The sequence below is a fragment of the Diceros bicornis genome, chromosome 19, assembly GCF_020826845.1.
Source record: "Diceros bicornis minor isolate mBicDic1 chromosome 19, mDicBic1.mat.cur, whole genome shotgun sequence".
NCBI classification, from domain to species: domain Eukaryota; kingdom Metazoa; phylum Chordata; class Mammalia; order Perissodactyla; family Rhinocerotidae; genus Diceros; species Diceros bicornis.
In genome coordinates this window covers 33,140,104-33,156,077 of record NC_080758.1, presented here as the reverse complement: position 1 = coordinate 33,156,077, position 15,974 = coordinate 33,140,104, and the positions used below count along the sequence as shown (strand labels likewise).

Genomic DNA, 15,974 nt, shown 5'->3' with positions numbered 1-15,974 from the left:
GATAGTACCCTCATACTTCCAAGTCAGGCGGCCGTGGTCAGCTGCAGTGAGAGAGCTGATGCTGATTCCTGAAGAATCAAGGGAGAAATGGTCAGATAAAAAAATTAAGTGCAAAAGAAATGATCACTGGCTGAATAGCTGATGAAATAAGTACTAATTAAAAGCTGTTATTCTGATTTGTATGATTATTGGTGGCTGGAGGGCTGGTGGTTCAGTCCTTAGGGAATTGAATGATTTGTTAAAGATCTGAATATTTTGCTTTTCTACTTAGAGCAGAATTTCCCAAATTGCTGTTTTTCCACTCTGCCAGGCTTACATTTATTTTGAGGTTGACTTTTTTTTTTTTTTGAGACTAATGATTTCCTGCTTGCTCTAAGGTGGTAGTTTTTAACCCAGCTACAGGGGAGATTTAAAACATCTAGATGCTCAGGCCACACAGACCTTTGCCATTGGACTCTCTGGGCTGGGGACTCAGGCAGTAGTACTTTTTAGAGTTCTTAGGTGGCTCCAACATGAAGTCAAAGCCGAGGACCACTTCTTTGGGGCAGCCTTGGTGATGGGTACACACCTCTTTATGGTCAGTTCCCCCTGCACCTGTTAAGTGTAGTTGACAAAACCTTGGCTTTTCTCCATTCTCTTTTGACAACGAAAGTTACTTCACAGCTTTAGACATGAGAACTTGATTCCGCACGGCCTTGTAACTGCAGAGCTGTGTCCTGACCTCTCGGCAGAGAGGACTGAACAGCTCTGATACCTTGTTAAGGGGAACCCGTCCACTTCTCTGCATTTGATTCTGAATAGTGGGAAGAACCGGATGCTGATGTGGATCATCAGGCTGTTGGGGGAGAAAGTGGGCATATCTTTCATTGTTAAGTAAATAACTTTAGAAAATGGAGAGGAGGGAAAAGAAGAAAATAAGTCCCTTTCTGTCCCACTGGTCAGCACTTTGGTTAACATTTTGGTGTGTGTATGGGTGTGTGTACACTTAACACATACACAGTGGGTTAGTGCCGTACATACCGTTTTTTTCATTGTGTAAATTGTCTTTAATTCTTTTCACTCATTGCCTCATTTTTAAAAATCGATATCTATTATTATTATTATTGTGGTAACAACATTTAACCTGAGATCTACCCTCTTAACAAATTTTTAAGTGTGTACAATACAGTGTTGTTAACTCTAGGCACGATGTGGTACAGCAGATCTCTAGAACTTACTCTCTTGCATAATAAACTTTATACCTATTGAATAGCAACTTCCCACCTCCCTCTCCCCGTCAGTCCCTGGCAACCACTATTCTGTTCTCTGCTTTTGTGAGTTTGACTGTTTTAGATACCTCGTATAAGTGGAATCGTGGTATTTGTCCTTCTGTGACCCGCTTATTTCATTTAATATAGTGTTTTACACACTATTTTTTTAAACCTGTTTCCTTACGTAACATAGAGTGAACATCTTTCCGTTTCAGTAAATATTTCGGTGCCATCATTTTAATGGCTCCATGGTATTCCTTTGTATGAACATATCACAATTTTACCATTCAATTCCCTAGTTTGGATATTAGATTTTTCCTGATTTTTGGTCTTGTTAATAATGTTAATATGCACAATTTTTTAGCTAAATTTTTGTGTCCTAATTATTACCTTAGAATAAATTCCTAGAAGTAGCATTTCCTCAGGACAAATATTAGAGGTGAATATGAGTATTTATAACTCTTTTGAATATAACCAAATTGCCTTCTCATTAGCAAATTTATTTTTCATTAGGAGTGTGAGTTTATTTCTCCACCACCTTACAAATAAAGGTATTAAAAACAGCTAACGTAGGTTAAAAAAAAAAAGTACCTCATTTCAGTATACTTTGATTTGATTTTAAACAAGGATTGAGCATTTATTTTGCCATTTGTATTTGGAGGGGATTGAAGATTAGAAGCTCATATGTTTTGCCCATTTTTATATTAAGAATTTTTGTTTTCTGTTTATTGATTTGTAAGAGCCCTTCAAATAGTAAAGATACCAACACATTATCTTATGTATATTATATTTTGCCTTTTAATTTTGTTTGTGTGATTTTTCTCCATATAGAAATCTGAAAAATTTTATGCTGCAAGATCTCTCAGCCTCTGTCTCTTTTTCGTCTTTAATGATATGCTAAGAAAGAAGTCCCCCACCCTAACATTATATAATCGTTTAGTGGCTTTATTATTTTTTTTAACCTTGGGTTTTACTTTTCTAGATTTTATTACCTAATAGTGAACTGATTGTCTTGTCAGGTTGTGTTGAAAAATCTATACTTTGTCTTATTTGAAGTGCCTCTCGTATCATATGTCTGTCGGTTTGTGGGTTTTCTGTTGTCTGATCTTGTACCTGTTTTTGTACCTATGTTGAACTCTTCTGCTTATTACAACTTTATGTTAGAGTTCCTATCTGATAGAATATATTCTTCTTACTCTTTTTTCAAATATTGATGGCTGTTCTTGGTTATCCTTCCACAGGAACTTTTGCCAGCCTCTTTTCTCCCCTTTTGGGGTATTGACTTTTTATTAAATTTATATACATTATGTTTATAGGAAAATGAATACCCTTACAGTAGCTTTCTTATCTGAGAATATAGTCTGTTTCTTTGGTTATTCAGATCTCTTTTATGGCCCTTAGTAATCGTTTATAATTTTATTCGTAAAGGCCATACACATTTTTTGTTAAATTTGCTAAGTATTTAATGCTATTATTGCCATTTTAAACGGGATTCATTGTCTTATCTTGAGGAGTTGGCAAACTTTTCTGTAAGTATCTTAAGTTTTGTGGGCTGGATGGCCTCTGTCACAGGTTCTTCCTTGTTGTTGTTTACAACCCTTGAAAAAGGGAAAAACCATTCTTTGCCAGGGACCATACACACCCAGGCCAGGCAGTAGTCTGCCACCTTCTGATCTAGATGCTTATTGCTGGCATTTGGGAAATGCTGGAGTCAGTCAACCTCGAAGGAGCGCTGCTCATGTCTTTTGTACCTAGCAGTCTCTGTATAGATTTGCTCGGGTTTTCACATGGCTTGGTACGGTTATAATTTGGTATTTTCCTTTCAAGTCTTTCCTTTGGTCTTTCCCCTCATCACCCTCTGTCAGTTGAATGATAACAGTGATGTCGACACCCTGGTGTGTGTCCCTGACGTTACTGGGTCTGTTGTATCACACATACCCAGTGTGTATGACGTTACTGGGTCTGTTGTATCACACAAACCCACATATGTTTGATGTTGACTGTTAATTTCCTTTCCCAAGTTAGTAAGAGTATTAAGCAAGAATAACTGTTAAATTATATGAGGTACTGTTATTTTTTTTAAGCATCATTTATTCATCCCACAGATTTCCGGGACCCTTTAACATAGGTGCCAAGTTCAGCACCAGGATCCAGGGATGCAGACTGTGGATACTGCCCCTTGTTCTGCAGCTGTCTGGCTGGGCAGGTGGACATGATCTTGCTGTGTCATTAACCATCTTCATGGTTTCCAGACACTGCGATGGTGGTGATCAGAGGAAGCACTGATGGGAGTTGCCCCAATGGGAGGGAGTGAGGTCAAGGGTGCCTATTTTGGAGGGACAGCATGTGCAAGGGCCTGAGGGCTAGAAGAAGACCGAACACCTTCAGGGAACTGAAAGACAGTGACAGCACAGGGGGGGCCAAGCTTCACAGTGAGCTTCACAGTGACCCTGCAGCCTTGCTAAGGAATTTGGGTGTCGTTCTGAGGCTAATTAGGATGCCATCAAAGGGCATGATAGTTTCTGCCGCGTGGTCGTGCTGGCTGCAGTGTGGACTAGTGGTAGGGCCATCAAGATGGAACAAGAAAATGAGACAAGAGGCTGTTGTGCTCTTGACGAGATGATGGCTTGTGCTGCGGAGAGGCCAGAGTGCGCAGTTTTGGGAGCTCCTGGTCTGAAGAGGGTGGGCTTCAGCCCTGGAGAAGGAGCTCGGCGGTCCTTGCACCTCGGAGCTCCCTCAGAAGTTACAAGGAGGGCAGAAACCGTGCAGCAAATCAGGCGGAGACAGTGCTTACAGGCCAGCTGGCCTGGACTGGATTCGCTCAGGGAGGTAGGCTGTAAACTGAGCATTTAAAGGACAGTTTTATGTCTGTCTTGTATAGACGTTGTTAGGACAGGAATACTGATTAAAATTTGAATCCTGCTCTACTGCTTAAAGCTGTGTATCCTTGGGCAAGTTACTTCACTACTCTGAAGTTCAGTTTCCACGTTTATGTGCAAATCAAGTAATACCATGCTTACTAGGGAGAAATAATTGCCATTTACGTAATGAGAGAGAAAGATGTGCCTGGCACACAGAGGGGCTTAGCTGGAAAACTACTGTTATTCCTCACTGTGTTGTCGTCATCGTTTCCATTGTTAGAGAACATCATTAGTGATCTTTCATCCCTCAGCCCCTCCTTTCCCTTCGACTCGTGGTCAGGGGCAGGATAACAGTGACCTTGCTTATTCTCTTTCGCAAGGACTAGGAAGAGGGGTGGTGGGGGACTGTGGGTGGCAAACTTGGCCCAGTGTCAGATTCCCTGGGGGATTTTACCTTTTGTTTTAACACACATTCTAACACAGACCCTAAGCTCCACTCCCCCCCCCCCCCCCCCCCCCCCCCGCCTTTTATCTTTCGCTGCATTTGCGTCTGGGCCTTGGCATTTCCCCACATGAAAGTTCAGCCTCATGGATGAAACACTCTGATCTCAGGTTGGTGCGTGGTTTCTGGCCTTGAGGCTGTCTTCATCACTCTTGAGTACTTGGCTGTGGAATGCTCTGTCACAAAGGGTGAGGCCCTTGCCTTTCCAGGCTGTGCAGCCCTCTGCCCCGAAGCCTTTCTCAGAGCATCCTGCCCTGCACTTTCTTTGTCTTATGCTCACTTGGGTCTACGTCTTCAGGACATTCCAGAGGCTGCTGCCCTGTAAGAGACGGGCAAAAGGAGTGGGTGGGTCCCCCCAGCGTAGCTGGTGAGGGTCACATGCTTGGTAGAGAAATGGAATACAGAGTACTTGTTGGAAAGTGGTCTTGTCAGGATGGAGCTGTCCCCCTTTGTCCCGGTGATGGGGGCACTGGGGAGGGTTGGCTGCTGCAGTGGATGTAACATGTCTGAAACAAACACAAAGGTAAAATTAACCTAGAAGAGTAAATGTATTCTACATTTAAAAAGTCCTCTCATTTTCCTTATGGTGAGTGGGATTGGAAAGCTCTGCTGGCATGCTAATGGCCATGGGGCTGGAAGTGGGCCAGTCTAACCCTCTTTGAGGATGCTGTTCCAAGGGATTGGAGTGTGCGAAGGGTTTGTTATACAACACCATTATTTATCACTGTTATACACCATTATTTATAATTGTTATAAACATGGTCCCCCAAATGACCACCAGCAGGGTTGTGGTGATTTCTGCAGTGGAACTTCGTATCACCATTAAATAGCATAGTTCTGAAGAATGAGATGTGTATATGATAGAGTAGGTAGTGGTGGATGTTCAAGGGTAGTGGGACCACTGAGGGTTGTCTGGAGGTGGAACTTTAGGGTCTGCCTTCTTTCCTCTCAGAATGCTGGAGACATCGCTTTTTCTTCTGTTTTTTTGCGATTAGATAAGAAGTCTTTATATAATATATAGTATAATAAAAGACAATATGCTAATCATTCCTTTGTAAACAGTGTTTTTGTTTTTTTCTGACGAGTTTTCAGGATTTTAGATCTCTGGAATTCAGACATTGTCCTGGGACGTGTGGGTGGTGTCTCTCAGCACCTCCCCAGCGCCTGAGATGTCCAGTGGACCTGAGTCTGTTTTCAATGTGAGGATACTTTTTGTCTGCATTTCTTTGACTTCTTATCCATCTGTTCCATTACCCATCTGTCTATGGGGACTCCTCTTATACAGATATTTGTTCTTCTTGCTCTATTTATGGAATTGTTCTAGTAATCTACAAGTTTGGTTCCCAGTAGTGCATCTACCAACAGACTTATTTTGGCAGTCATGTTTAATTTCCAAGAATTCTTTTTGGTCCATTAGTTACGACTTTTTCTTGAATTCCACTGAGGATACGAACGAATTAGAATTATTTTAAAGGTACTCTCCTGATTCCTGTATTCATTTTGCCTCATTGGGCATTAACTCCACTCTGACTGTCTAGCTTGGTCTGCTTTCTGCTTGTTCATTCCCCTTTAATGTCCACTGACACCCCTACCGCCTTCATGAGACCTGGGTGCCAATGCTGGGGCCAACTCTTTTGTGTACAAGGCTCGGGGAAGTGTTCTCAACTGTGTTTTTTGTAGTTGGAGCCTTTCTTAGTTGCCAAATAGGTGTACTGTGGGGATTGCAGAGGGTGTTTTAAAATGTGATTTGTGCTTTTGTCTTTCCAAGAAGTCTCTACAGTGTTTTCATAATCAGAAATAAAATGTTATTATATGTTATCACCATCTCGGACTCCCAGGTTAGAGACCTTAGTGCCATTTTGACTCTTTCCCTGTCCCTATGCCCTCTGCACAGGTGGGTGCTAGTTCTGTTCTGCTCTCCAGTTTCTCTCTCACCACCTGCCTTCCTCTTTTCCCACGTCTGTGCTGCCGTACAGCCATTTCTCACCTGCACAGATACCCAGGCTTCAGATCTTCCTGCCTCCACTTGGCGTACTGCTTTGTCCACCTTTTGCACAATAAGTAAGTCCCTTCCCAAACCACAGAGCTGACCGTTATCCTTATCGTCTTTGAGCCTCTTTAGATTCTCCTCTTTCCTGCTGAATTCAGTATATCCGCTTTATCTTGGCACCCTCTGGGGTGGTCCTAGCTGATGTGCCGGCCATCTCCTGTGCAGTGAGCTGCTCAGTGACTCATGTCCCTGCTTCTCTGATCCACCTTGGGACGTGGCTGGGTTTGGGCCAGTTGGCTTCAGTGGGCAGGGGCAGTCTGAAGTGATAGGAAGCTGGCCTCATTGGGCTCACCTGTTGGTGGTGTCTGGGTGACCAGATCAGCAGGCTGAGCGCTGTACCTGGAGTGTCAGGCATAGGGGGCCCCAGGTGAGGAGAGACAGAGACTCACTGAAGGGTACATCCACGCACTTCAGGAAGAGGACTAACCACGCCTATGGCGAAGCTGAAATATGTATTTAAGGAAAGGACCAGTAAATAGTTCAAGGAAAGGTCTTGAGTCATAGGAACCTGAGCAGCCATGCAAAGTAACAGTCCCATCAGTAGCTATATAGCAGATGAACAGATGAAGGGACAGTCCTGCTTCTTTGCAAACTTTGCCTCTGCAAAATTCCTTCCTGTCGCAAGGAATTGTTTTTTTTTTTTTTTAATTGTTGTAAAACACTATAAATAAGAATGTAGGAAAAAGGTTAATTCTAAGTAATTAACATACATCACCTCTGTCAGGGCTACAGGTAGAGCCTTTAGGGTTTTCTAAGCAATGTCCATAACTTCCCCTCTGAATATAGAAAGTCTCCACCTTTATGTGTTGGAAACTGCGTAGTAAAGTGGGTACTCATATTCCCTACAAGCAGTAGAAAAGATAGGGAAAAATGTAATGACCCACTCATCCCTGTTATTGAAAAGGGAAAATTATTTAAAAAGTCTCTAAACTGCACAAAGTCCCATAGACTTACTCTGTTATGGGCTCTGTCTTGTGATATGCATGTCCCTGCTTCTCAAACTGGGACATGCATCCCTTGGGGAACATGATCTTGTGCTAAGGATTCATGTGGCACATTTGGGAGGCAACTTTTGGGAGGAGGAAAATATCTTTAAACCAGGGTTTCTAAGCCTTGGCACCTTGACATTTGGGATTGGATAATTCTTTATTGTGAGATCTGTCCTATGCATTATAGGATGTTTAGCAGCACTCCTGGCCTCTCCGTCTTAGATATACTAGTAGCTCTCCTCTAGTCGTGATGACCAAAAATGTCTCCAGACATTGCCAGATGTCCCCTGGAGGGAAAATGACTCCTGGTTGAGAGCCACTGCTTTAAACAGACATGCATATGATATGAACAAGAATGCAAAGTGTGCATGAACATTTAAACCATAAGAGCCACCTCAAACACATGTGATGTGTGCACCTAGCTCCTCTTCCATTAATGCAACTTGATGTTCTGGCAACTATTTCTTTTATTTTTCCTTTTTGCCCTCTAACTATTGAATTCTCAAATTTTGTATAATTCTTTCTCTTATTTGTTCATTTTTTTTCTCCCTGGCTCATCCAAAGTATTTTTTGAGTGAAAAGTGTCCCTAAGAGAATTCCTTGAACAGGAGGTTTCCTGCTTGTATTTTTAAACTTCTTATAGGTCTGTCTTCACATTTGCAGGACAGCTTGGCTGGGTTATTCGTTCTCGGTGGGAAATTAATTGGTGCTGAGCTCTGACATCATTCTAATCAGAGTGCCAGTGAATGTTCTCTGTCCCTTCTCACCCCTGCCTGCTGGTGGTATTTTTTTCTTGCTCATAAAAATTTAGGCATACCTAGGCACGTTGGATTGTACATGTGCGAACTCTTGGAGGGATCCTTTGTGCCCTCATTTATGACGCCAAATTCTCCAAATGCTTGTTAATCTTTGGGTGGATCTCTTTTATTGTCAAAGTCATGCTTCTGTTGTTTGAAATTGAGTTTTTAATTTTCTTCTGCTTCACTGAAACTTGGCTGCCTAGGATTGTTTCAGTAGCTTCTTGCTTTTGACTTTTGCTTAGATTTTCTCGTAGCCAGGAGTATTGTACAGATTCTCTGAGCATGTCAGATCCGTCGTGGGTCTAGTAGTGTTGATCTTCCTGCTCCTTTCTTATCTCTTGACACTTTACCTCCCCTTTTCCCCCTCTCTCCTCCCTTTTTTGGTTGAATTTTTTCTTTAGGTTTATGTTGTCACTTGATATAGAATATTTTGGCTCTGTTTTTTATATTTCATTTTAGCCCATTTAAAGGTCATCTTGCTACCTTCCTGGAATTCTGTGTGGCCATTTAATCCCAGGTTGGTTTTATCTCCATTTCTTTATGCTTTTGAGTGCCTTCTCCTGCCTTTAGTTGGGCACCTGTAGGGAATTCAGAATTATTTCAATATCCATCCAATCATAGTAAATTGGTTATAACTGCATTGTGTAGTATGATTGCCATTAGCCACAAGTGGCTATTTAAATTTTAATTAAAATTAGATACAATTAAAAATTCAGTTTCTCCTTTGCACAAGTCACATTTCAGTGCCCAATAGCCTTGTGACTAGTGACGACTGTATTGGACAAGACAGATGTAGAATATTTCCATCATTGCAGAAAGTTCCATTGGATAGTGCTGGGCTATAAGATATATGCTGTAATGCATGTCAAAGAAATACCTCTGCTATTTTGTATCCCTGGTATTGTGATATTTTTGATGAAATGTAGTCCCTCTCTCCAGGGGACAGTTGAGACTCAGTGAGTGACTGTAAATGAAGAAGAGTGGGGACTTGAAAATTGTAATTAAGTAATGTATTTTTGGATGTTCGGGGGGAACTTGTACTCTGACTTTTCCGTGCAGGAGACGTGATGACCATGTGTCCTGAGATGTGTGTGTGCTTGAGGTGATTTGGCTGTTTTCTGTTTTCCTAGGTGCTAAGAGATGGCGCTTGTGGGGCTCAGCTCTGCCTGAGAATCGGGCGCTCCAGGCACTGAAGAGCCAGCCCTGATCCTGGGCTGCCCGCTTGAACACGCCTTCACCTCCAGCCACTCCCGTCCACTGGCCAGACCACTTGTGTTCTCTTAATGATGGGTATCGGCAAGAACACGACATCCAAATCCATGGAGGCGGGGAGTTCCACCGAAGGCAAATATGAAGACGAAGCGAAGCACCCCGCCTTCTTCACCCTCCCGGTAACAGCATTCCCTGTCTGCCTTTCTCCTTGAATCACTCTCAAGTGATTAGTAATAGTATAGGATTAGCTTTAATACTCATGTTTTCAGTAGAGGTTAAGGTCTTTGAAAACCAAATGCTTTTCACATGGGAGAGTCTTTGGGAACCCTGTTGGCCAACTGGTTCAGGGGCTGCTCTCTGCCTGGAGTCACCTGATGGGATTAACTCCAGGAAGGAAGCATGCATTGCTAGGAACGTTGTAAAACTGGCCCAGTGCTTACTGGATACTGGAGGATGTTGAAGGCTTAATTTTATCTCCGAAAATGTGTTCTTATGAAATAACCTGTAACCCCACTTCAGACTTGTATTGCAAGGTGGGAGAATGAATGAATGACTTATTGTTTGGAACCCAGATGTCCATGCTGTGCATTATGGCAGCAGCATCCGAGATAGAGGTAGTTTTACTTGGACAAGTGGTGTCACTCGGATAAGGCTGATTACACACATTCTTTATATTCAATGCCAGTATTTTTCCAGATGTAGGATTATGACTTGGTGTGTGTAAAGTTACCTAAAGTGTTGGTTTAAAAAAGAAAAAAGCTCTTTAGAGGGAATTTGCCTCAAGATGTTTTTCTCTGAGTATTGGAAATGAGGTTAATGGCAAGAATACCATTCTAGGTTTCCTTAAAACGCAGTCCTGGAATTTGCCTCACTCTGCGGCATTGCTCAGTAAGAAAGATGTGAGCAGAGCATCTTTAAGTACATTGGTTGACCTGACTTGCGTTCATGGTTTGATTTTTACCCTATTAATTCACAGAGAGATGTTCCACTCATTTTATAGCTGGCGTCACTGTTTTCTTCCGTCCTGTAAAGTGAAATTTTGAAACTGGATTTTCTGTTATACTGAAGGCTTAAGGTTGACACAGGTTTTCTAGAGGAAGAGACAAGTCAGTTTTTCAAGTTTAAATTAGATCATCTTTGAAAAGTGAACAGGAAAGTTTCATGCCTGGGTATTGAAGTGTCTCCGCTGCTGCGTTTCTCTGCCGTAGAGCCCAGCCCCGTTCACCTTCCCCCTCTTCCACTTGAGAGACAAGAACTTGAACACACCTTAGCCACCCGTCCGCCTTGTCATTATGGCCTAGAGTTTTAGCTTTACTTCTTTTCACATTCAAATTGTGGTATTTTATTTATTTATTTATTTTTATTTTTTTGTGAGGAAGATCAGCCCTGAGCTAACATCCTTGCTAATCCTCCTCTTTTTGCTGAGGAAGACTGGCCCTGAGCTAACATCTATTGCCAATCCTCCTTTTTTTTTTCTCCCCAAAGCCCCAGTAGATAGTTGTATGTCATAGTTGCACATCCTTCTAGTTGCTGTATGTGGGACGCAGCCTCAGCATGGCCGGAGAAGCGGTGCGTTGGTGCGCGCCTGGGATCTGAACCCGGGCTGCCAGTAGCGGAGCGCGCGCACTTAACCGCTAAGCCACAGGACCGGCCCCAAATTGTGGTATTTTACAGTTAGCAGTTAAATTCACTGGCATATGGCATCAGTTTTCATATTTGCTCTTGTCTCTTATATCCCTCTTCTTCCCTTTTAGATCACTTTGCTTTTAAAGTACACTGGGGGTCTGTGAACGGTTGCTGCTTTGTCTTTGTACCTCTGAAAATAACTTTGTTTTGCTCTCAACTCTTGAGTGAACTTCTATTAATTATACACTAGCACGTCCTAGTCCATGTCCATTCCTCTTTGACTGCTTTCTCATGATTTGGGTATCTTTTTCTAGTGCTACCTTCTGGATGGATTCCCGAGTGTTATTTTCCAGCGTACTAATTCTTTGTGTACGGTCATGTGTTACACTGAATTTTTATTGCAATGATTATTTTTGTTATTTCTAAGATTTCTATTTGGTTCATTTCTGCCTATTTTTGGTTCTTAATTTCTGGTATGAATGTGTTTGTTTTGAAATGTTTCTTCATTTAAATTGTTGAGGACCCTAATGTACTTATTTTAAAGTATTTCTCCTATTGTTCTATTTTCATCTGGCTTGAAATCCTCTTCTTACTGTTTCTTTTGAGATATTCTTCTCTCTTTCCACCATCCCCCCTTCTGTGGTTTTGCATTTTCCTTTCCTGGGTCCAGTCCAGAACTAGGTCTTAGAGTGGAGGTCTTGTTTTTTTTTTTTTTTTTCCGTGAGAAAGATCAGCTGTGAGCTAACATCTGATGCTGCTGCTCCTCTTTTTTACCGAGGAAGACTGGCCCTGAGCTAACATCCGTGCCCATCTTCCTCTACTTTATATGGGATGCCGCCACAGCATGGTGTGACAAGCAGTGCGTCGGTGCGTGCCCAGGACCTGAACCCATGAACCCCGGGCCGCCGCAGCGGAGCGCATGCACTTAACCGCTTGCACCACCGGGGCCGGCCCCTACAGTGGAGGTCTTACTCTCTTCCCCAGGGTGCAGACCACGACATGAGGAGTGAGGACATGTCCTGGCCCCTGGCTTTGAGCAGGAACCTGGTTCTGGTCCCCTGCTTGTTTTGGGAGCCCCCGAGTCCCTGTTTCTCCACTGGAGCTGAGAGCTGCCTAACTGAGGTCTTCCAGGCTGAGAGCCTCGTGGGCCCAAGTGTCAGCGTGTTCATTCCTTTATGTTTCCTGTATTCGGAAAGGCTTGTCTGTTTTTAGGCTTGCCTATTGTGGGGTTTTCCCCTTTATCATTTTTTTTAGGGGTGGTGAGTTGGGAAGGAGTGTTCCTCAAAGCATGAATTTCCAGATATGTCTTCACCAGGAGTCCCTGCAAGTACATGGGAGCTGGAAATGCGGGCATAATATGTAGATGGTCATAAATATAATGTGATATAAAGTTGATTTAACACTAGAGCAGTTTAACTGGGGAAGTTATAGAATTTTTACCCTGGGCTCAGGCTGTAAAGTAAGCATTAGAAAGGGGGCTACAGGGGCCGGCCCGGTGGCGCAGGCGGTTGGGTGCGCGCGCTCTGCTACGGCGGCCCAGGGTTCGCCGGTTCGGATCCCGGGCGCACCGACGCACCACTTGTGGAGCCATGCTGTGGTGAAGTCCCATATAAAGTGGAGGAAGATGGGCATGGATGTTAGCCCAGGGCCGGTCTTGCTCAGCAAAAAGAGGAGGATTGGCAGATGTTAGCTCAGGGCCGATCTTACTCACAACAAAAAAAAAGAAAGGGGGATGCAGAAGAGGAATACTCGAGTTAGATCCTGGGTTGGAGCGGGAGGGGAGAGGCTGTGTAGGCTCAGCATGTGAACCACAGGGTGACTTGGAACCAGGATGCCAAGAAGGGTGTTAACATGACCTCCCTCAAAGCTTGTGAGAGCACAGGAGATGAAACAAAAGGAGGAGAACAAAACCCTGTCAGAGAATGTTTATCAAGAAATAGTTCATGTCATGGAATTGGGGTTGTAGAAAGTTCTGTTAGAAAATACCTTGTAATATAATAATAAAAGTAGGAACACTGCACTGCCCATATTTAATCACTAGTGACATTGCTACCCAAAGAAAACTTTAAAAAGAGGATAGAAGAGCATTTTGAATGATTTGCTTGTTGACAGGACTTAGGCAGGGGGCTGGATTAGAGCTGGTCCCTTTCTGCTGCCCAGTGGTCAGATTAGTTTGATCACTGCCTCTCTGCTCTTGGGGCGCACGTCTGTGTCTCCGTGTTCCTTGGTTGGCCCACAAGGTCTAGACACTAATTTTACCGACTCTGAGAGCCTTGGAGCTGAAAGTGGCTTTGGAACCTCCTAGTGGTTCTATAGGAAGGTGAAATGCAGGAGTTTTCTCAAAGCTTCTGGTTCACATGCTATGTTAATTAATTAAAATTCATATTAGTTGGATCACACAAGGCCCTTGTCCCCAAGGAGGTCACAGCCGGTGAGCAAGACAGGAGCTGCACGTGAGCAACACTAAGGACAGGTACGGGGCAGTGATCTTCTGAGTTTAACAGATGATCTTGGGGATGGCAGGAAAGAGAAAGAGCGGGAGGGAGTGTTGGTGATTTCACTGCTGTGGTTGATGCTCCAGCGGGAACAGAGATGAAAAATAGGCTCCATCTCTCGTTTGCTCCAGCTACTTGTCAGTGTGAACATCGGGCTGGCGAGTGACTCTGGTTGTGTGTTTTTTCTTTTCCTTGAAACATGGCCCCTCAGTGCATTGGGAAATGATATTTTGGATTGTGGGGTGTACTCCTAAGAGATTCTCTAGGGTAGTTTTAAATAGAGGTGATTGTTTGCTGACTTTAAAACATCTCTCCCATGTTAAATATGATTCCACTAGAGAAAGGGTGGTGTGGGTAGAGGCCGGAGGAGTTGAGGTGGGGAGAGGACCCTTGGCTACGCTGGGCCCTGGAGGCAGTGGCAGCTGAAATGGGCCTTGAAGTGAAAGGAGACAGCGATGGAACATGTTGAGAGGGGGGAAAGGACAGTGGCCAGGAAGGGTCTGCCTGAGCCAAGTCAGGGGCAGAAGGGGAAAGAAAGGTGTGGAGGAGCGACCTTAGAACAGTGAGCTGAGAACCTAGATTCTGGGTGGTGCTTGAATGATTGGCTCAGAAAGTTAGAAGTTTCTAGTCCATCAATAAAAACTCTCTGTGAGTTTTGACCAGGAGACTAACCCAATAGGTTGTGCTTTAGGAATATTGAAGAACAGTCTGGGAGTACTGCAGAGAATGAACTGGAGTAGGGCATAATTACAAGAAGAAAGAAAAGTGTTGTCTTAGTGACCTTGGGCTGCTGTAACAAGTTCCTATCGGGGGGCCGGGGCGGGGGGAGCGGCTTAAACAACAGACATTTATTTCCCACAGTTCTGGAGGCTGGGAGGTCCAGGATAAAGGTCCTGGCAGATTCAGTTCCTGGTGAGGGCCCTCTTCTTGGCTTGCAGAGAGCTGTCCTCTCACTGTATCCTGACATGGCTGAGAGACGGAGCTCTCGTGTCTCTTCTTCCTCTCATTCCGTCATGGGGCCTCCACCCTCATGAGCTTATCTAAACCTAGTTACCTTCCACAGGCCCCACCTCCTAATACCAGCACATCAGGAGTTAAGGCTTCAACATATGAATTTGAGGGGGACAGAACATTCAGTCCAAAACAGGTATCTGTGGCAGTAATCATTTAGCAAATGTTTATTGAACACGTGCTGTGTAAGAGGTGGCTCATGTGTATACAAACTTCACAACTTACTCTTTGCCCTCAAGTAGTAAGTGACCCGGAAGCAGTGAGCGGGCAGTTCCAGCACAGCAGAGTGAGCCCTGCAGTAGGGATTCCTGTGGGGTGCAAGAGGAAGGCCTCCCCCTGGAGCTAATCTTCCTCACATAAAAATAAATAAATATAGGCCTGGGGCTCAGGTGGTGGTGGCTGAATCAGTGGGAGAGGATATGGCTGCCAGGGAGAGAGCTGGCGCAGGAAGAAAGGAGGGCTGAGAACCTCATGTTGAAGATGTCCGCACATGGGTGACTCAAAGCAAAGGGACCAGGCATCATTGCCTGCCGAGGCCTTACTTCATCCTGGCTTTTCCCAGTGTAAACATTGAAGAGTAACCAATAGAGGAGCTCTGTATTTGTCTTTTTCTCCAGATCTGTGTTGTCCAGCAAACAGCTGCTAGCCACATGTGGCTATTTAAATGTAAATTAATTAAATTAAATAAAACATAAAAATCAGTGCCTCAGGCGCACGCCAGTCAAGTGCTTGACAGCCACACGAGGCTAGTGGTTGGCGTGGCGTCTCTTACCTGATGGTCAGGGCCTTGTGAGATGAAAATGCAGGCTCTTATTTCCTTGTTATAATTTTTTTTTTTAGTTTATTTTTTCCCCCAAAGCCCCAGTAGATAGTTGTATGTCATAGCTGCACATCCTTCTAGTTGCTGTACGTGGGACGTGGCCTCAGCATGGCCAGAGAAGCGGTGTGTCGGTGCGCGCCTGGATCCGAACCCGGGCCGCCAGCAGCGGAGCGCGCGCACTTAACCGCTAAGCCACAGGGCCGGCCCTCTTATTTTCTTGTTCACTTGGAGTCAGAAGCTGGGCCTCATGAGGGCTGTCGGCTGTTAAGGTGTCTAGAGACAGATGTGCTGGAGTGCAGGGGGTGGGGGAGGTGGAGGGGCAGTGGGAACCAACACTGGCTGCTCCTCAGGACCAGGT

The 15,974-nt window shown here is 44.1% G+C and overlaps 1 protein-coding gene across 7 annotated transcripts in view; it reads left to right on the top strand.

Moving 5' to 3' along the window:
- The window catches only part of SLC23A2 (solute carrier family 23 member 2), a 130,372-nt gene that overhangs the window by 40,886 nt on the left and 73,512 nt on the right, over nucleotides 1–15,974 (top strand). For all 7 annotated transcript variants that reach the window (XM_058563159.1, XM_058563158.1, XM_058563154.1 and 4 more), the window contains one exon: nucleotides 9,583–9,843. In XM_058563159.1, coding sequence (XP_058419142.1) covers nucleotides 9,736–9,843 — 108 coding nt within the window. In that variant the 5' untranslated portion in view covers nucleotides 9,583–9,735. The remainder of the gene's footprint in view (nucleotides 1–9,582; nucleotides 9,844–15,974) is intronic.